The sequence below is a fragment of the Uranotaenia lowii genome, chromosome 2, assembly GCF_029784155.1.
Source record: "Uranotaenia lowii strain MFRU-FL chromosome 2, ASM2978415v1, whole genome shotgun sequence".
Lineage (NCBI taxonomy): Eukaryota > Metazoa > Arthropoda > Insecta > Diptera > Culicidae > Uranotaenia > Uranotaenia lowii.
The window spans coordinates 184,028,198-184,049,714 of record NC_073692.1 but is presented as its reverse complement, the minus strand read 5'-3'; the positions used below and the strand labels follow the sequence as shown (position 1 = coordinate 184,049,714).

General features: G+C 36.5%; 2 protein-coding genes across 5 annotated transcripts; one reads left to right on the top strand and one right to left on the bottom strand.

Annotated features, from left to right (window-relative positions):
- Positions 1 to 1,909: 1,909 nt before the first annotated feature.
- Positions 1,910 to 2,965, bottom strand: LOC129747489 (uncharacterized). The gene is made up of 2 exons (XM_055741737.1): positions 2,688 to 2,965; positions 1,910 to 2,616 (listed from the first exon to the last, which is right to left on the bottom strand). Coding segments are annotated over exons 1-2 (498 nt in total). The 5' UTR covers positions 2,690 to 2,965; the 3' UTR covers positions 1,910 to 2,120.
- A 1,253-nt stretch (positions 2,966 to 4,218) lies between these two features.
- On the top strand, positions 4,219 to 10,955 carry LOC129746706 (uncharacterized). 4 transcript variants are annotated; one of them, XR_008737353.1, is made up of 5 exons: positions 4,219 to 4,353; positions 4,444 to 4,670; positions 6,579 to 6,652; positions 10,553 to 10,711; positions 10,842 to 10,955. XR_008737353.1 is itself a non-coding variant. In XM_055740560.1 (5 exons), exons 2-5 carry the CDS (start codon positions 4,560 to 4,562, stop codon positions 10,920 to 10,922), a joined length of 531 nt encoding a protein of 176 aa, XP_055596535.1. In that variant the 5' UTR covers positions 4,219 to 4,353; positions 4,444 to 4,559; the 3' UTR covers positions 10,923 to 10,955. The 4 variants fall into 4 exon arrangements, 2 of the variants coding, with proteins under 2 accessions (XP_055596535.1, XP_055596536.1); XR_008737352.1 differs by having other exon boundaries at positions 6,514 to 6,652; XM_055740560.1 differs by having other exon boundaries at positions 4,444 to 4,711; positions 6,514 to 6,652.
- The last annotated feature ends 10,562 nt before the right edge of the window (positions 10,956 to 21,517 follow it).

Sequence of the window (21,517 nt, the reverse complement as noted above, 5' to 3'; positions counted from 1 at the left end):
GAATCCAATTAATCAAACCCTGACCCTTTTTTTTTACTGCAATTGCTGATTTGTCTCACTTGAGTATTCCTCATTTTCCAAAAATATTGGAAAGCCAAGTGTTTCCATTGTTCCAAAGCTCTATCGCTGCATATGACCAAATTTTTCCTACCACGCACAAACGAAGAAAATCTGTGTTGCGCCGTGATATGCTAAAGCAGAAAGAGGCAGTTAGTCTTTGTTAAAATTGTATGTGTAGTTTTTTCTAAGCCTTTAAGCTCCGATCATGTCGGAGGAGGCAACAAAACTTTAACCGAGTAACGGCTTTGGAATGGACTAATTGTCATGACAGATTTTCGAAAACGGGTGTGTGAATCAGCTATACAAAGACACGGTAATCCGCCACGGGTGTGCAGCCAGTCAGCTGTGAGCTAGAGTAAGGGAGTCGAACGACAGTGCGCAGCTCCCCTGGCAGGTTGTGGTTCAGTGGCACATCGGTGGTGCGTCCAAGCAGCGGACCAGTTCGCATACCGGGATGCTGTTATTGTGGTGAGGGAGGCCTGAGTTGAACCTGGCTATCCAAGGAAAAAAGTAACAAAAGGTTTGTATCGAATGTATCAGATTTTCTTCGTTTGTGCGTGGTAGGAAAAATTTGGTCATATGCAGCGATAGAGCTTTGGAACAATGGAAACACTTGGCTTTCCAATATTTTTGGAAAATGAGGAATACTCAAGTGAGACAAATCAGCAATTGCAGTAAAAAAAAAGGGTCAGGGTTTGATTAATTGGATTCTTAAAAGAAGCAGTAGGATAAAGAAATTAACCGACAAAATTGTTCAGTTTGGAAGAGACTCTCCATGATTCAGGTAACTTAAACATACTGGTTCTCGATAACTGAAAGAACTTACACAGACATTACAAGCTAAATGATAGAAATGAAAAAAAAAGAAAAGAAGTAAAGACGGAGAGACTACAACTGATAGTATACATAGAAGGAGGTAATGCTATTAGTCTTAGAAAAAAAGATGAGGCTTTGTTGGAGAACAAGCGTATACTATGTTTACCCTAATAAGGTCAAGGTGAACTAGTGGTATTCTAGAGAACAACTGAGATAGAGGTGGTTTAGTCCAAGGTCCAAGCCAACTTGTGAGTAGTAACAGTATTGTAACCTTTGATCGAGATACGGTTAAGAAATCCATGGACAAGAAATCAGTCCATCAGAATTTGTATGCGAGGCCATGTTGAATGAATACTAAATAAGTTGAATGAAAATATAATTTAAAAAAAGGGGAAAGTAAATGTAGTATCGTAGTTAAAGTTCATATGGCACTTTATACTATATTGCCCATTCTTACTATGCATGATTGAGTTTGTGTGTACAATATTGCCTTACAAACTAATGTAGCATGCCATGGAAAAACATTCGTTACTGGACAACCAGGAGTAGCAGACGACGTGAACTTTAGCTCCGTGGGCGACACTTCAATTACGGAATACATGACCTTTTTCTACTCCTACAAAACTACCAACAATCCATCTCGGCTAGGCCACACGGGACTACATCCAGAGCAGGAGAATGTCAGAAAAGAAGAACACTTTCCTTTTTTTTACCTTTAATTTACACTGGATTTTTACTCCATCGTGGGTTTGGTGGAAATGACTCAAATGCGCATTAGTTTTCCTTCAATTTTAAATTCAAATTCAGATTAATATAAATTTTAAAATGGGCTTGATATAGCGCAATTGGTTCGAGCCCAAGAGTAAATATCGATCACAGTTGTACCTAATAAGTTTTTCAATAACTGTCCGGCAACTGCATAATTAATATAAGTCAGGAATGACCTAAAGATGTATCAAAAAAAATCGAAACGAAAAAAAATCCAAATACTTGATGTAATTTTCTCAAATAAAAAGTTTATTGCCAGTTTGAATCCACTTAAAAAAATCGATTTATTGATAATAATTATGGTAAAATACAATTTATATACAATTCAGTAACACGTTCTAATCTGCTGTGATAAAAATTTAGATCAGTGCTCGACTTGTTTAAATACACAATATACAAAGGGGAACGTCCTAGTTAAAAGATAAAATTTCTGAGAGATAATCCGACAGACAAAAAAATAATCACGGAACATGAAATCAAAATAGCGTTGCATGCTCACTTAATTTGGTCACTTTGGCGTGCTTCTCCATGACCGCACAGAGATCTTCATCGTCATTTTCCTCGAGGGCTCTCCGCTTTCGTTTTCGCGTTATTTCCTCTAGCAGTTCGGGATGATTTTTCAGCCTCTTTTTGAGCGTTTCTTCGTCCATATAATCCCACAGCTCCCAGTCATCGATCAACGAGAGTGGTTTGCGTTCCCCCAGCTCCTCGACATTTTCGGTCGAATCGTCCATTTCGGGTTCGCTCGGAACGTCCCGGTAGGCATCATAGAAAACCTCTCGATGCGGATCCCTATCCAGCTCTTCCTCGGTCCAGATGCTGCCCCCCATGCTGGCTGCCAGTTCCGAACTGGTCTGACTGTCGTCGGTCGATGAAGATCCGGAACCGCCGATGGCTCCCTCACTGTCGTTAAGGGTTTCTTCAACATTGTTGTTGTTCAGTTCCTGCACTCTAATTAAACAAAGGTCAGCCCTGTTGGGAAAAAATATTGACAAAAATTAAAATACAGGGATACATTGGAAAAAATTGAAGTTGTAACTTACATTTTTTGATATCGTATTATTAGGGGCTTTTTATTCAGTTTTCAGTTTTTTTGAACATGTACTTCGAAGCGTTTTTTTAAACAATAAATCACACCATATTAAAACGAATATAAAATATACACAAAATAAATAGTCACAATTACGAGAAGATTCTTTTTGACTTTGAGTTCACAATCGACACTAGTTTATTGCAGCATCTCGTTTTACATAAAATTGATTGCAGATCTGGTGAAAACTGCGTAGAATAAATTCAATGTTTAGGTAAGGACAACAAAGTACGAATGAAACCAAAACAGAGATACAAAATTTATACCTGTCAAAGTTTGGCATTTAGTTTTACCCACTGCGCAGGGCTGGCACTCAGTGGGTGGAATTGAAATTACCGATTTTATGCCTGCGGCCTGCATGGTTTACAGTTCAAATGAAAATGAGCGTGAAAAAAATCACAACACAATCTGGCGGAAATATCATCTTTTAACCAATCCCCATCGATTCCACCACATGTTAGTTAGCTAACATATGGTGGAATCGATGGGGATTGGTTGAAAGATGATATTCCCGCCAGAATTGTTTCTTAAAACCTTTAAGAAATGTTTTTATTTTTATTCTCCTGGTTTTCACCGCGGAAATTTCATCTTGATGGGGGAATCGGAATAAAAACATGTCTATCAGGGTTTAAGGAACAAGTCCGGCTTCAATTTCATCTTTTAACCATTCCCCATCCGAGATATTAACCAAACAGAAGCGCTACAAAGTGCTCCATACAAGAGTTTAGAGAATTTGGGAAGCTTTTAGGAACAGGCATATAATTAAAAAGGAATTAGCTCCTAATGTTATTTTTTGATAATTATTGGGCAAAATTTTGTCATGAAAAGGTACTTGCAAGACTCGCCGACAGAAATACATTCGATTTTTTTACAAATTTTTTCGAAAAATGTGCAAACAGCTCTCACATAAGAGCAGACATTCCAGAAGTGCATTTTTCATAAATGAAATACCACTCTTAAATAAATCTATAAAAAAAAATCTAAATCATTTTAAATCTTCTTCCAGTACAAAAAAAAACAACTCAAACACTCCATTGATTCCAGAAAAAAACATCAAATTTGTTACTTTGGTTAACAGAAACAGGATAAAATTCCAGTTTTTTCAACCAGATTTTTTCCTTGTTAGAAAATGCTTTCAAAAACAGAATTTTCGTAAATTTAGCTTACAAATATCTCCAACAATTTTTTTGAATGGATTTTTTTGTGAAAATATAACTTTTTCATTCAAAAACTTTTAAAATACTTAGGGCATCCGCAGCAATCGCGAGCAAAGTGAAAATGCTCACGAGTTTATCCACTTCCATACCGCACCGGGGGTTAGTATGAAGGTGAGCAAAATAGGGCCGATGCCGTCGGGACCGACAAAATCACCAAATTTGCTCACTAGAAAGGGGCGAGAGCAAACATGCACTGAAAAAATTCTACCGTTTTGAGCAGAAATAAACAAACGATGTCGCAGCGTGTAGATGTTTGTTGATATTTATTTTAAGAAAAAAATTGAATCAGATTAAAATTGTGGATGGATTTTTTTGTAATAACCAGTTAAATTCGCAATTTCGTTACATTTTTTCGGGTTTTTCCAGGAATTGAACGAGAAAGTGTAAATGCTGGTGATGATGGTGAGTTATTTATTTTGATTTTATACTGTTTTTGACTTTTTTCTACCTATGAATTTTGATAACATTTTTTCCTTTCTCACTCAATTTCAGATAAACAAACTTGAAGCATCGTAATTTGTGACCAAAAATGGTCACTCGGAGTTTCTCGGAGTAATAATAATCGAGACCAGTGCGCTGTGCATGATTTTTGTATCCAACCGACCAATATGGGTGGCATTCCAGTACTGTCCCTACCGATTCGGCTTTCGAAACGAGGTCTCTCAATAAGTTTGGAACTAATGGGACCCAGTTTTTCGGAGCAGCAATTATTTCAATCAGTACGTTGGATAGAAAAAGAAGTTGATGATTTTTTAGAAAAGTATGATTTTAATATAAATATAATAAACCAGTGTTCGGCACAAAAACGCTAATCCGCTAATCGCTAGTTAGTCCGATAACTTTTTGTTAGCGGTTTAATTTTGCCGCTAAATTTTGATTGAGCTAGCGAATTAAAAACTTCCGCTATTTTCTGGTTCCGCTAAATGAAGAACGCTAACTTCCATTTACTTGTTTCGAATTCACAAATTATTACTGATAGAAGTAGACTTTTTGTCATTTCACAGTTAAAGGAGACATCAGGCATCATTCTTACACCAATATGCGCTCCAAGTGAAAATGGTCACTTCGAATGGTCTCAGGGCAGAAGTGCATCATACAGATTAACTTTTTTTTCTCTTTAAGTACTTCTTTTCTCAACATTCTCAGACAAACAATTCAATAAATATTGTTGAACAGTATTAAACTATTTTAAACATCACTATATAATTCAAAGCTAGAAGGTCAATGTTTAGATAAAGTTTTTTGCTTGCAAAAGTACAGTAAACGGCCTACTTGATAAAAATTTTACATGACTTTAGCATGGTCGTCCACATGCGGTGATTTGTTGAAATGTGCTTTTAGGTTCATCGATGGATTTTCAAAAGCTTTTTTAAATTTCTAAGTTTTTTTTAGATCTCACATTACTATCTCACACGGCAAGTTCGAATAATAAATGCTGGAAAAATCCGCTTTTTTCAACTTGTTTTAGGTGGATGAAATATTTACTTTTTACAAAGCAGGTTTTACAACTATTTCAAATCAGGTAAAATAAAAATAAGACAATATCGCCATAGAATGAATTTGCATTTTTATTTCATTTAGTTTTTTAGATACACGTTTGGCAATGCCTATCATGAGAATTTTGCATTACTATTTTGATAGTTTGAAAAAAAAAGTGAAACCTAGTTAAAGATGTTTCAACAGACTGGGCACAATAAACAATCTGCACTATGTTTGTAAAGTATTTGAGCAAACTAATTGAGATGCAACCTTAATCCATGCTGTTGCCATCCTGTTTACGTTATTGTTTATCAACAGTTAGCGATTAGCGATTAGCGCTTTAAGCTTGAAGCGATAACTTTTTCCGCTCATTTAGCGGTTTTAATAAGCGATCGCTAAGTTTGAATGAGTTAGCGATTTAATTAGCGCCGCTAATTTTTCAATTAGCGATGCCGAACACTGTAATAAACAAATAAAGTTGAATTTTAGTTGAATTGTTTGGTTTGTTGAATTTTGTTTTTCGGGTCCATGTGTTAGGAAATATAAGTGCCCGGCGTGTTGAAAGCAAAATCGAGCATAATTCGAAAATATTTTCTTATCTGAACTTATTTTATTCAATCAAGTCGTCCTACAATTCAATAAGTTTTTAATCACAATCCAGCAAACGGGTGACACGGAATTGGAAACACCGTAAGGGAAACTCAACGCTTTACAACCACCACCGGTTGAAAGCGGTGTCCTACACACAAAATTTTCGAGGCCGGAATTTAGCAAAATTTTGCTCAAATTTGACCAGCTACACGGAAAAAAATTGCATGGGCTTTTCGAATACAGAGTCATGATAGTTTTACTATATCCATCATTTAGTATTTTCAACCATGATTTAGTATTTTTTACCGAAAATCTGGGCGATAATACTACGACATAGTATTTTTACTATGCGAACTTTGACAGCTCATAGTAATTTTCTCATGTCTTAATTACCATGCGCATGATATTTTGATATTACACAATTGTGTTCTTGAAATTACTATGCCCATGGTAATGTTGAAATACCGTCATTTGTGTTGTCAAAAATACTAGGCGCATTATAATTCATAGTAATTTTACTATGTGCTTCATTCGAGTGTTTGTTTTTTACGGGCCAGCCGTTCGCGATTTCGGAACGCGAACAAAATTATCGGATTGTCGGTTTGTCGGATCGGGAAAATTTTTTCCTCAGGTGAGTAAATTGTGTTTTTTTTGTTACTTCCAATGGATTAATTTAAGGGCCTTCTGAATAATTTTACCGATAGAGGGAAAAAACAATGCCATCTGTCGCATTTTCAAAAAAACTGATTGCTGCTAACAGATGGCGGTACAATAACAAGTCAGATTTTTGGTTTGGTCGTATTGAAATTATGTATAGAGAGTTAACAAAATATAAGAATCTTGATATGGAAAGTTTAGTCATTATAAGTCATAATAAGTCAAAGCGCTGGTTAATTAGATTATAAGCACTTAGATTCTTTAATTCCAAATTAATAAAACTATAACATAAACACAAAAGATAAGCTATCTTTTTTTTTACCATACATCACCTCACGATAAAATGGCATATTATTAGTTTTTCGAGTAGAAACAAAAGAAGTATGCATTTGAAAAATCGATAAAAAGCGACCGATCAGTTGAGGGAATCCTTCAGCTATAACTGAAATAAAGAAAACAAGATAGGGCAAAACTTTCAATTATCAAAAATTACTAAAAAATGCACAATTTTGGATATTCAACGAACAATAATCGAATATTTGGCATAAGTTTTTAAACAAATGGTGGTTGATTTTTAATAGGTATTGCTAAAATGTTCGGAAATCTCAAATAAGTTTTTCTCGATTGGGGCCAATTACTGATTTCGCCCATATGAAATGTTACGCAGGTCATTTTCTTTGACATGAGGTTTGACAGCTCTACACGCTGGTGGAGAAATCTCTCTGTAAAATAGCTTCATCCATCGATCCATTAACTGCTTATGAAATATGCTAACAGAACAATTTTCCTATATTGTTGTCGAAAGTTTTCCCAGATTGTGTCGTCGACCAGCTGGAAAGGGCCTCAACGAGCCTTTGAACCAACGCTCCCGGAGCGGGACAGCATATTAGTCTGGTCGTAAATTTTTCAGGTTAGGGGGCATCCATAAATTACGTAACGCTCCTAGGGGGGGGGGAGGGAGTAAGCTCGAGCGTTACGAATTGTGACATAGGGGAGGGGGGGAGGTATGCTCATCGTTACGTAACGATTTTTTTCCTTAAATATTTCAGTTTAATCGCAGCTATTTTGATGACATGCAATTTTCCAGAATGATAATCAAACTAAAATCCACTTAAAATTTGTAAGCTTCAACATGATTGAATCTTGTTGGTAACCTTTCCTCTTTAAAGATTCTGAGATAGACTGTATTGAATATCTGCTAAATAACCGTTGGAAAACCGAATATTATGTATATTTACCCTAGAGATGTACCGAATAGTGGTATTCGAACGGCCGAATACCGAATATTGACCTTTTCAACTATTCGGCCAAACGAATATTCGGCCGAATATTCGGTTAAATATTCTGTTGGGTTTTCAATAGAAATACTTCTTTTTCTACTCCTATTTCTAATAGAAATCTTCTATTTCTGCCATCTTTATGTCCCCATGTTTTTAAGTCGATTATTTCCAACCAGATGTATCAAATCTTTTTAAGTAGAGGTCTCTTTGATTTTAAAATGTCACCATCAGCTGAAAGGACATCAGATAACTTGTCCTTTCTAGGACGTTTATCTCAAAAAAGATTGGATTCCAGTGAAATCTGGGACAAAACATTTCAAAACAGGCGTCAAGCTATTTTAAATTGCTTTTTTTTTATGTCGAATTAGATGAATGTCTAATTATTGCTAAATTTCATCAAAATAGTTGCCAAAAAGAACGATGATCTTTAATCTTAAGCATTCAATATTTTCAACGACACGTATCCACACGGCCGGGTCTTAACGATTTTATTAAAAAATTGTAAAAAAAGAAGGGAAAATCTGAACAGGATCTATGCATTATTCTCAAACACACAAGAGGAAAAAAATAAAATAACTTGAAATTTAAAGTATTCATCGAATTACAGCAGCAGTGTTCACATTGTATCTAACGAATAAATTAACTCCAAAAAATCGTTTAGTAACAGAAAATTTAAAAATTTTCAAAAAGATATTTGATTTTTTTAAAATTTGATTTAGCATAAAATCTGAATAAACCTGGGCTTTTCTCGAATTCTTTATTAAGTTTATGGGCAAGCCTGGATGTATCAAGAAAATTTGAAATAAACGATAATCAAAGTATGCAGCTATCAACACTAAAAATACACGTATTCATCTTAAGTGTTTAACTGAAACCATACATTTTTGATGATTTTAAAGGTTTTTCAACATTGCTTCTGAATATTTAATAAAGTAACCAACAACAGTTGAAAAATTTGATAATTCAGTTTTTGTAAAAAATTTAAAACATAAATATTCGGCCTATTCGGCCTATTCGGCCGAATACCTTGCTCAACTATTCGGTGAGCCGAATATTCGGCTTAACGGTTTTTTGACGATATTCGGCGCCGAATATTCGGCCGACCGAATATTCGGTACATCTCTAATTTACCCCCAACTCAATTCAAACTTAAGACGGAAATTTAACTATTTTTTTCTCAATTGATTTAAAAAAGCAATTTTGATTCTTCCAACGAATAATAGGGGAGAGTGGGGTATCGTGGGCCATGGTGAAACGTGGGCCACTTTCAATATCTTAGATGTGTGTTGAGATAAAAATCTCAAACCAACTGTCATCGTCGTCGCTTTTCGTGAGCATATATTCCTATATGTTGTTGTCTGAAATACGCATCATATGCTTCTTTTATTTATTAAGCTAAAAAAGTTACAAAAATTTACTTGCATATTTAAAAAAAAACACCCGCTAATTTCATCGATAGGGAACCTAAAGTGCATAACAAAAATATGCTCATACGCTTATGATCTTAGTTTTGTCATGATCTTTCACGTGGAAAAGGAATTTTTGATGAAACATGAATAAGTCACACAAACGCAACCAATTTGCAAATCATAGCTTGTGGGGAATCGTGGGCCACACAACTTGAATCACCATTATTTTTATATTTTTATACACATTCAGAACTTAAAATACGTTTTTCCTATCTGTAAAGGTTTCTTATGCCAAATGAAGAGTTATGAAAAATATTTTGTCCATCCTATATAAGAAATTTTGCCAAAACGTTCGCGAGCCAGGTTTTGGAATCTATGCGATCATACACAGTTCTCTTTTTTTATTTCATTATCTGAAATTGCTCTAAAATAACGAAATGAATTAAGAAATCACAGTTTTGGGTAAACTCATAAACTTTGCATGTTATTTGGTCAATTTGGATTTGGTGGCCGACCATTCCCCACCATTTTTCAAAATCCAAAAAATATTGCTTTTTTCAAACAGTTAGAATTTGGGAAGATAATTTATTAAAAATTTAAAAAAATACCTTGTGATACCTTGAAAATGTAGAAAATCATACCATTTTTTATTTTCATTTTATCTTTTATAATAAAGAAGTTATGTAACAACGAAAAAAAGTGGCCCATGATTCCCCACTCTCCCATACTAAGTGGAATATATTTTGCATGCTTCTTGAACAAAATAAAGTAAACTAGGTACATAGATCATCAGTTAACAAGCACAGAGCAGCTCGTAATGAGACAATCAATTTATTAGAGTTATCATAAATGAAAACTAAGGAGAGATTTGGATAGATATCAATTCCGTTTTGAAGAATTTGAAAATTATTTTTTTACCTCCGAAAATCAGTATTAAAAAACATGATAAGATGGGGGGGGGGGGGTAGTTATCAGCGTTACGTAATTTTCAGAGGGGGGTACGTCGAAGCGTTACGATTTGTGACATACGGGGGGGAGGGGGTCAAAAAAGTGCATTTTTTGCGTTACGTAATTTATGGATGCCGCCTTAGTGAGATTTAGTTCTATTTTATTCACCAGCGGATAGGCGAATTTACCATTTTTTTCAATTCCATGTGTGATACTGTTTTTTCTTAATTTATTTAGTGTCGGCGAATGCGCTCGAGCTCCTCAACCTTCCTCGATTTCGGATATTGGACAACGTCGGAGGACATTGTGACGAAAGCTGCTAACCGGCGAGCTGGCGCACTGTTCGCGGAACGCAATTTCAGTACATCTGCCGTGCCGTTAAATGCAGGCTTTCAGGTGAGTGAAATTGTGTTTTTATTTTCTAATTTTTTTACTGCTTGTTGAACAAGCAAACTGAACAGTTTTTGTACATTTTCGTATTTCCTATAATTAATTGTTTCCCGTTTTTTTTTCATTTTTATTTCAGACGCTAAGTGTGATGCAACCCCTGTGCCGCATTCGTGGGTGGTGCTACCACCATGAATTGAAGTTAATGAAAAATAATTAAAATAAATAAAAATTTTAATTTGTAACAAATGAATTTTATTTCGAGGTCTTTATACAATGCCGCATGGTAATTTTGTGATGTATATCATGATAGGGTACTCATTTTAATGTGTTATTACGATAATGGAAAATAGCAATTTTACAATGCTCGAAGTAAAAGAGCTCATTCTATCATTGACAATTTTACTATGAACATAGTTAAAATTACTATGCGCAGCCAAAATTAACACAAAGTAAAATTACTATGTGCATGGTAATATCAAGAACAAAACATTATTGACTCAAAAATATGGTTGCGTGTTGTTCATTTAAACCACGGATCTAGTAATTCCACTATGCTTTTTTTTTTGTGTGTAGAAACTTAGCAATCAATTTAGCAATATTTTTTAACTAAAATTTTAGCAAACGAGAAAAAAAGTTATGCCGCCACTGTTTTTACTCAAATTTTTAGCAAAAACCGGAGAAAAAGATTGCCCGGATCCGTAATTTAATGTTTTGTTATTTTTTCTGTGGAGAATCAGGGGAATGTTTGATTATTGAGTAGAATACACAAATTTCATTCACTTATAATTTATTTTTAACATTTAAAAAAAAAAATCACACTTTTTGTAAAACGGAAATTCCGATTCAGGGAACGCACCTACTGGCTAGCGAAATCCCATGCCATCTTCATCAAAGGTACAGCACCGGGGTGTTTGCCGGGTGCAGCTTGTTTCCAGTTGTGGTCCTTCTTTATTGCCGTTGCGGGTTTCGTGTTGCAGTTTTAACCTGGTAAAAAAAAAACAAACATACAAATTTTAAATTTAAAAATTGGACAATCTGAACATTTTAAGATCGGACCTTACCTGTAAGCATCCGGTGTCGATTCAGATACCATTTAGTCGTGGAGTTGGCCACCACAAGAACCACCAGCAACGAACAACCGGAACCGCTCTTAATCGCGACAGCTTTTTATTTTCCTCCAAATTGGCGCGGCGGCTGGTGTCTGTGAACAAAGCGGCTGAAAAACCTTTGTTTTACTAAAATCAAGTAAAATTACCTTTTGTATTACTAAAATCAAGTAAATTTAACTTTTTGCTAACTCAACAGTAAAAAAATATTTTTGCTAACGGAAAGTAACAGCGAAATTTTGCTAAGTGGAGCCCCGAAAGTTTTGTGTGTATACACCCAAAATAATCTGCACGTAGCGGCTACGTGAAAAACTACATAGTTTTTATCCAATTGATTTTCACGTAAATGCTACGAGATGATTATGTAAACGCACCCCTATAGGAATTGATGCTTGATGAAAATCACCTACAACTTACGTGAATTCCTAGTGAATTCAACTTGATGTGACAGTGGAACCTGTGTGAAACAAGGTTGCGAAATCTCATGAGATTGAGATTTTTTTGAGTGAGATTTTCCCTTTTTGAATCTCAGTGTGATGCTAGGTAATCTCATCGTGAGTATCACACACGGTTCTTGTCTTGAATGTCAACGCTTTCTCAGACTGAGAATCACGAGCAGAAAAACTACTTTTTGGAAGAGAGATGCCATGGAATAATATTTGTGCAAACTCTTGAACAATGAAACAAGTTTTATAGTTCAGAAAAAGCTGAACATACTACGACTTTTTAAAATCTGTCAGTTATACTTGATGAATGTTAAAGGCCAGTTATACTTTTTTTAAACATTTTTATAGAGAACATACTATTAATAGCTCAGTACAATCAGGTTGATAATAAGAATTTGTTTTATTTTATTTATGTCTTAAGCAAAGTTGCGAAATCTCGTTCAGTTAATATTTTATCGAGTGAGGTCCTTCTTTTTGAATCTCAGTGTGAAACGTTAACGTTGATTGTGAATTAAAGTTTTGATTTTAAAACATCTTTCTGAAGAATGTATTATCATGACTTGTAAGAATCTGATTATAATGTTTATGTCTTAGTTTAATGAAAGTTTTATAGAATGAGCAAAAAGTTTTTATGACCAAATATGTTGATGAGTCTCGCTCGTATTCAGAGGATATAAAATATGCAAGTTATGGAATCGCATTTCCTACAGTAATGTACTTTTAAATCTCTTAAAAACGTTGATGCAAAGTTTTGCAATCATGGAAAAGAACCGCAAACATTGAAATGCCCAGGCTCAAAATTCTTCAAAAAACCCCCAATGGCTTAATCTGCTTGCCAGAAAAAAACATCTCAAATCTTCTGGACATTACAAGAAACTATAAAAAATATAGCAAAATCTGAATAGCTAAATATTTGATTATTAAAAATATTAACACAAAAAGTACCGCAAAGACAACTAAGCTGGGAAACACTAAAATTCAGAATTAAAATTATAAGGATCCACCGGGCCTAATTTTACAAATTTAGTATCTTTAAATTACCGAAACTTTTTTTTGTCAATTTTGCAGAAAAAAGTTTGATGATTTTATTTATAGCATTCGAGCTATGCTTTTACTTGTAGCGGCAGCCTTAAAAACGAAGTTGAAATTTATAGGTAGCTTTGTAGAGTTTTAATATAAATGAAGCAAACAGTTTCCTAATCTTCCAAACAAATTAAATTTTAAAATATAAAAATTAAAAAAAGATTGTTACCAACGAAAAACCATTCCAATTAAAACGCATGGCATCCCAGCTTATGCAACCGGCTGGAATCGACCACATATGAAAAGCATTTATGAACCAAATAAAAAGTAATAAAGAAATATCAAAGTTTTCCCTTTCAAATGAAAGCGGCGGTTTGAAGCTTCTATCCCAATGGCTAATCTTTTTTATTTCAATTTAAAAAAGACATTTTAATGATTTTTTATGCATTTTAACGATTTTCTTTTTCAAGAGAAGGAAAGCCGGTTTTATTTGCACCGGCTCACAGATCTTTTTCAAATATTATCTCGACTCGCGTGATGTTTGAAATTCCCTGTGGGAAATTTCTGAGTAGAAAACATGATCGTTGCACCAAAAAGTAGGATATGATTCATACCAGCCTATCTAATGTCCGATAAATTCACTTATTCTATTAAGAGCGTTTCCAGAAGATTTATAGAATTCTAAATAGAAAAAAGAATATGACAGAAATAATAATGTGCCATTGAATATTAAGATTGATCAAATATTATTGTACTACCATTTGGAGTAATTGTAAAATCGCTTCTTTTGTTAAGCGGTCTTACTTCTAATTTTTTGATTATTATCTTATGACCTTTTAGACACATGCATCAGAAATGAATAGTTCCTTAATTATCATAGCTGGATTTTTTAACGATTTTTGAGTACGTTTAAAAATGCCCTTTAAAAGAGATTCGTGAAACCCTTGAAAAAAACACTGTTCAATTTTATTAAAATGGCTAATTTAGACTGTTAATTGATCATTCACAGCCTAGTAGATAATTTTGAAGTGGTTTTTGTGAAATCGGGAATGTGAGAGATTGGTTTCGAAAATTGGATTTCTCTACGGTTGTTCCGGATCTTTTACAGTATCCAAGTGACTATTACTGTCAAAAATTCGGCAGAAAATTGCACTACCAATGAGCAGTTTGGAACAGAGAAGGGATGTCAAGGACCAAGGACGTTTAAAAAAAGATCGTTTGAAAAAAAAATTAAATAAAAGTTGAAACAGAGGACAGCTTATCACTGACATCACGGCTTCTATTTTTGCATTTAGTTGATATAAAAAAGTCGGTTTTAATTCTGAATGTATAGATGCATATTTGTTAGAATACATGATCTTTATTAATATTTCCAAATTTAGATATCCTTCACTCGTACACAACATGCTCTGAAGAAGGGACCGCATGAAATTCGATGACTGTGATCATATTACAGTTCAACATATGTTTTTTTTTGTATGTCAACAGCCGAGAAAATACAAAAAAAAACCTAAAAAAATCTGAGTTTTGACCTTTTTTTGTAAAAATTTCAGCCCTTGAGAGTTAAAACAAATATCGATTTTTCTACTAATGTATTCTATGCTTAGCTAACTAAGCATATTTTATTGATTTCAAATAGCCAGAAAATCGATTAAAAATGTTGCTTTTAATCCCATATTATGTTGTTGCTTTTAATTTAAAAAAAAACCAACAAAACGTCAACGACTGAATTCTATATTTTTTTATTTAAGTCGTCTTGACTATGAAATTATGTTATAAATTATTTAGTACCAAAGCGCCGTATTTGCAAATAATATTATAAAATTAAAGTGTTGTTCTCAACATTTATAAGGTAGTGTGTTGTGTACATAGACACTTTTTAAAACATAGGTACAACGAGCTTTAACACTTTCGTTATTAAAAAGTTTCAATAAACTCCAATCATTAAAGCGCTCTTATTTTTTTTATATCAAAGCGTTTGGAGTCGTTCAACTTGGCGTGTCGCTAGTTTGAAAAGCTAATCACATTATATGATAAATTCAAATATTCCATAGATTCGTTACAAATGTAACTGTCGTCAAAAAATAGTAGGGGAAAAAGTGGGGAATAAAGCTGAAGATTTCTCTAATGGGATTCTGGATTTCTGATTTTTTTTCTAGATGTGATGCTCAGTGAATTTCGTTTGACATCGAAAGCTTTGAGCATCACAACGAAATTCATTGTGCTGCTTAATTGATACTCATCACGGTGAGTATCCATTTCAAATGATTATCTGAAATCTTGCAACTCTGGTGTGAAATATTGATCGATTTAAATTTTTCTTTTCCCTTTAGTTGTTTTATCAATAAAAATAAGACAATTTAGAAAAAAAAAAAGCAATTTTATTATACAATCAATCACACCACTACTTTAATCACTATCACTGGATAAATCACTTGAATTATAATCTAGAATAAAATAAATATGATTCCGGGTGGTTTAACGGCGCACTTAAGTTTTTACGATCCTGTAGAAATTAGAAAATATTAATTAATTACAATTCAATAGTTTAGTGATCAACAATTTACCTTGTCTGTAGACAGCTTGTTCCTTGTTGCGGGGAAGGTTCAGAACGAGAGAAAACATTCTTCTGCCTTTCATATTGTTTTAGTCGTGGTGTAGCACTCACTCGTAGCCTACCGGGCGTCCCTGCGGGATCATAAGTTCGACCCAGTTAACACTTTTAGCTTGCTTTTTAGTAACGGTCACCTTGCCTGAAAAATTATCATCAAATTAGAACACATTGAACAGATTTCAAAGATACTATTTTAAATTAATCTCACCAGAACGGAAAAACTTGATCAGTTTGCTCTCCAGCTCTCCAGAATTTCAGTTGATTAGGGCCACTCTTGGTGTGCCGGAACTTGTTGAATAGTACTTTTTCCGACTGGTGTGGAAGAATTGATTTTCTTTCTTCCGCGCAATACTCGGGTACATTTTAAATTTTAAACATCAAAACAGACACCGCGACCTCAAAAATCTTCACAGCAGCAAACAAAACCAGCTGATTGACTGCCAACTCCCTTTTCTTATAAGAATTTGCGAATGATGCGACAAAACGGATTTTGAGTCATCCACCGTGAATTTACGTGAAATTCATGCGCAAGTTATTTGGAAGTAAAATACTTACCACCGGGCGTTCTTGAAACACTGCGTGGTTACTACAGAATTCACGTAGAATCGATATCATGCAACTAAATCTAGTTTTACGTGAAAAATCCCGTAGAAAAAATTTCTAAATTATTTTGGGTGTACAGAACCAGAAATTACTGCAATTGGTGTTTTTATGCGTAATGGCCTCAATGGCATCACCTTTCATTCCATCCCAGTCGCTTGGCAAGTGCGGATGTATTTTCGTTTCGCTACATATCGGTGCTTAATACACGCAGAAGTGAAAAAAAGTTTTAAGTTCCCACAAGCAGTTATCCTGCATCATTCGGTCGTCAATTGCCGAATCCATTCAGCAACGGAAGTGACAAGCTGTGTTTCCCCCGGCAGCGCTGGTGCGCAATCCCCACATCTGGCTGGAACATCAGGCTGCCTTGTCGTCACCATCAGCACCAGGACCATCAGCAGAGGAGTGCAAATAGTTTCCTCCCAATCCAGGTTTGATTACTGTATGGGCGGTTGTCCGATAATCCGGTATTAATTGCCGTGTTCGGATAACGGAAGCATTGCACAAGTCTGAATTCGATTGGTCATTCCCTCCCGCTGAATCGAATCATCATCAATCAACCGAGGAAAAAAACATCATTGCCGTCGTCATCGCCAGGGCCAGCTGCGATCGACAGAAGAACACGTGGTTGTGTACCAGGAAAAAAACACTCAAGAAAATTAGCTTACTAAGAAGTGCTTGAAAAAAATTGTAAGTTCTTTTTCATTCTTTTTCACTTTTTCTTTTTACTATCTATTTCTCTTTATTTCGACCATTGTTTGCTTCGTTCATATTTTTAACATTGGACATTCGTGTTCGTGTGAAGAAATATGAGCGAAGGCGGGGGGTTGATCCCCTCAACTGAGGATGACGAAGACAGCGTCTATGAGGATGAGGAGCATTTAGAGGATTCGGTTGTTGCGGGTCCTTCTAATGATTTTCATTCTCCAATGGATGATAATTCTGAGTCATCCTCAGTTGAAAGTAAAGCATCCCGACTCCGTCTACACAGTCTACACAGAGAGCACAACTTTCACTGGTCCTTGGGTGGTTTTCATCCGGCCCAAAAAGAATGGTAAGCAATTAAATGTGGTTCAGATCACAAGAGATCTGGCAAGGTGGTCCTCCGTAACCTGCATTAAAAAGGTGAGACCAAACAAATTGCGAGTTGAAGTGGCCAACCGGAAAGCCGCAAATGAAATCGCTATCAGCAATTTTATAAACTTAGAGTACCACGTGTACATTCCGTCTCGAGACGTAGAGATCGAGGGCGTGATTACAGAAATGAGTTTGAAGGCAGATTACGTGAAATCCAACGGCGTTGGTAAGTTTAAGAGCCTCGATTCGGCTTCGGTCGAAATCTTGGATTGCCGCCAACTCAGAACTGCCACCGTCGTAAATGGAGTCAAAGGGTACTCACCTTCAGGCTCATTTCGAGTGACCTTTGCGGGAACCGCCCTCCCTCATTACGTCTTGATTGACGGAATTTTGAGGCTGCCTGTGCGACTCTTTGTTCCTCGCCCCATGGATTGCAAGAATTGCAATAAGTTGGGACACACTGCGTCGCACTGCTGTAACAAGCCACGGTGTCCCAAATGCGGGGAGAATCATGGGGCTGGAGCGTGCTCAGCAATAGAGCAGAAATGTGTCTATTGCGGGGGCTCACCCCATGAAATCTCCTCGTGCGAGGCATATAAGAGTCGCTGGGATAGCCAAAAGCGCTCTTTGAAGGAACGCTCAAAACGGTCTTATGCCGCCATTTTGAAGAGCGCGGCGCCTCCGATCCAACCTCATTCAAGTAACATTTTTACTGCGCTGTCAGTTGTAGACAATGTAGAAGCAGATTCTACCGACGAAGAACACCCGGTCATCTTTGTAGCCAACTCGCGAAAACGCTCAAAACCAGCACCGAAGACCCCCAAAATTCCAGCGAAAATCCCAACATTTAGTCCCTCAATTGGTATTAAGCAAAAACCGACACCTATAGTGAAAGAAAAACAAGTCCCTCCTGGATTCCGTATGAATATGACATCTCAGAATACACCACACATTGCGGAAACTGCTAAGTCTTTCGTTCCTAACGTTGTTTCGCCAGAATCAACTTCACAATCTGGAATTTTTAAATTGTCCGACATTTTAAATGGGGTCTTTACTTTTTTTAACGTCTCGGAATCGATCAGGAGTATTGTTACCTCTATGCTTCCTGTAGTAAAGACATTTTTGAAGCAATTGATGCAAACTTGGCCCCTTCTTTCAGTGTTTATCTCTCTCGATGGCTAATTTAAGCCGAGAGGTCGGAGATATCACTGTGTTACAGTGGAATTGTCGTAGCCTAATCCCTAAACTGGATCCGTTCAAATTTCTTCTTCATGAAACTAGTTGCGATATTTTTGCCCTTTCTGAAACATGGCTTTCTTCTCAATCAAACATCTCATTCCACGATTTTAACATCATTCGTTTCGATCGCAATGATTCTTATGGAGGGGTGCTTTTAGGGATCAATAAGCGCCACTCTTTCTATAGAATCCACCTCCCTTTGTCAGGAGGAATTGAAGCTGTTGCTTGTCATACAACTATAAGGGGTAAGGACTTATGTGTTGTCAGTTTGTACTGGCCTCAGAGAGTTGCAGTGAACCAAAGCCACCTAGAGGACCTGTGCTCAGTGCTACCTGAACCAAGGTTGATCCTGGGTGACTTTAATTCACATGGGACTGTCTGGGGGGAGCAAACTGACGATAGTCGTTCTACTCTTATCTATGACATTTGCGACAGTTTCAATTTAACAGTTTTGAACACGGGTGATAAAACACGGGTACCTAAACCTCCTGCTAGACAAAGTGCAATTGACCTCTCACTCTGCTCAAACTCACTATCATTGGATTGCCAGTGGAAGGTAATCCCTGATCCCAATGGTAGTGATCACCTGCCTATCAAAATTACAATCACCAATGGGGTGAACGCTTCAAATTCAACAAATATGGTATATGACCTCACAAGACACATCGACTGGAAAAAGTACTCGGACGCAATTGTTTCAGCCATCCATTCTGTGGAAGTGTTACCTCCGTTGGAGGAATATACCTTCCTTGCTTGCTTGATCCATGATAGCGCAGTTAAATCTCAAACGAAACCCATCCCAGATCCATCTGTTCGCCGAAGGCCTCCCAATCCATGGTGGGACAGTCAGTGTACTAAACTTTACGTGGACAAATCGAACGCTTTTAAAGTTTTTCGGAAACACGGAACCCTGGATAACTTCAACGCGTATTTTTCTCTTGAGCAGCAATTTAAAAATCTGATCAAGGGGAAAAAACGTGCGCATTGGCGTAATTTTGTGGGAGGTTTGTCGCGGGAAACATCCTTAAGCACTTTGTGGAATGTGGCACGCAGCATGCGTAATCGTTCTCACACGAACGAAAGTGAAGAACATTCGCATAAATGGATTTTCAATTTCGCACGGAAAATCTGTCCAGATTCCACACCAGTGCAAAAAATCATCCGAAGTGTGTCTCCGAACAGATGCGATCTGGATTCCAGCTTTTCAATGATGGAACTCTCACTTGCTCTCCTCTCTTGTAACAATTCAGCTCCGGGAGTTGATAAAATCAAATTTAACTTGTTGAAAAACCTTCCGGATGCCGCCAAATTTCGCTTGTTGAATTTATTTAATCAATTCTTGGAGCATAACATTGTTCCCGAAGATTGGAGACAAGTGAGAGTTATTGCCATCCAAAAGCCTGGGAAACCAGCTTCCGATTTTAATTCGTACCGTCCAATAGCGATGTTGTCTTGCATTCGGAAATTGATGGAGAAAATGATTTTGTTCCGATTGGATAAATGGGTGGAAACAAATGGTCTCCTTTCAGATACTCAATTTGGGTTTCGAAGGGGCAAAGGGACAAACGATTGTCTTGCTTTGCTGTCTTCAGAGATACAAATGGCGTACGCAAAACGTGAGCAAATGGCTTCGGTGTTTCTAGACATAAAGGGAGCTTTTGATGCAGTCTCAATAGAGGTTTTGTCTGACAAGTTGCACTCCCGGGGTCTGCCTCCCCTATTGAACAACATCTTATACAGCTTGCTTTGTGAGAAACATCTGAACTTTGCTCATGGAGATATTTCAATTAGAAGGACCTCTTACATGGGCCTCCCGCAAGGTTCATGTTTGAGTCCTCTTTTGTACAACTTTTACGTAAGTGACATCGACAGTTGTATCTCCGAAGGTTGCACACTAAGACAACTTGCAGATGACGGTGTAGTGTCTGTCACAGGATCTACTGAGTCTCATCTGCACAGACCTTTACAAGATACTTTAGACAGATTGTCAACCTGGGCTTTGGGGCTTGGGATTGAGTTTTCTCCACAGAAAACGGAGATGGTTGTTTTCTCTAAGAAGCGTAGACCTGCTCAACCTAAGCTTCATCTCCTAGGCAGAACGATCACTCAATCGAGGTGTTTTAAGTATCTTGGGGTTTGGTTTGATTCCAAATGTACCTGGAGAGCCCACATTGAGTATCTGAAAGGAAAATGCCAACAAAGAATCAATTTTCTCCGATCAATCACTGGCACTTGGTGGGGAGCTCACCCAGAAGATCTTTTAAAATTGTATCGAACAACAATTCTCTCAGTTATGGAATATGGTAGCTTCTGTTTCCAGTCAGCTGCTAAAACTCATCTCATCAAACTCGAGCGTATCCAATATCGTTGTCTCCGCATCGCTTTGGGCTGTATGCCTTCTACGCATAATATGAGTCTTGAAGTTTTGGCAGGCATACTCCCATTAAAAGATCGATTCAATTTGTTATCACTCCGGTTCCTCATCAGGTGTGAGGTCATGAACCCATTGGTGACCGCAAATTTTGAAAGGCTTCTTGAGCAAAATCTTCAAACCAGATTTATGTCTATATACCATGTCTTCATGTCCATGCAGGTTAATCCTTCTTCATATTCTCCAACTCGTGTTTACATCCCAGACTACGACAACTCTTCTGTCCAGTTTGATTTGTCTATGCAGCAAGAAATTCGTGGAATCCCTGATTCGCAC

Bases quoted from the DNA above. Each gene is read 5' to 3' on its own strand.
- LOC129746706 (XM_055740560.1), top strand. From the start codon at position 4,560: ATGGGTGGCATTCCAGTACTGTCCCTACCGATTCGGCTTTCGAAACGA. The intron at 4,712-6,513 runs GTATGATTTTAA...CAAAAATACTAG, and splicing joins GTTGATGATTTTTTAGAAAA to GCGCATTATAATTCATAGTA. The intron at 10,712-10,841 runs GTGAGTGAAATT...TTTTTATTTCAG, and splicing joins CGTTAAATGCAGGCTTTCAG to ACGCTAAGTGTGATGCAACC.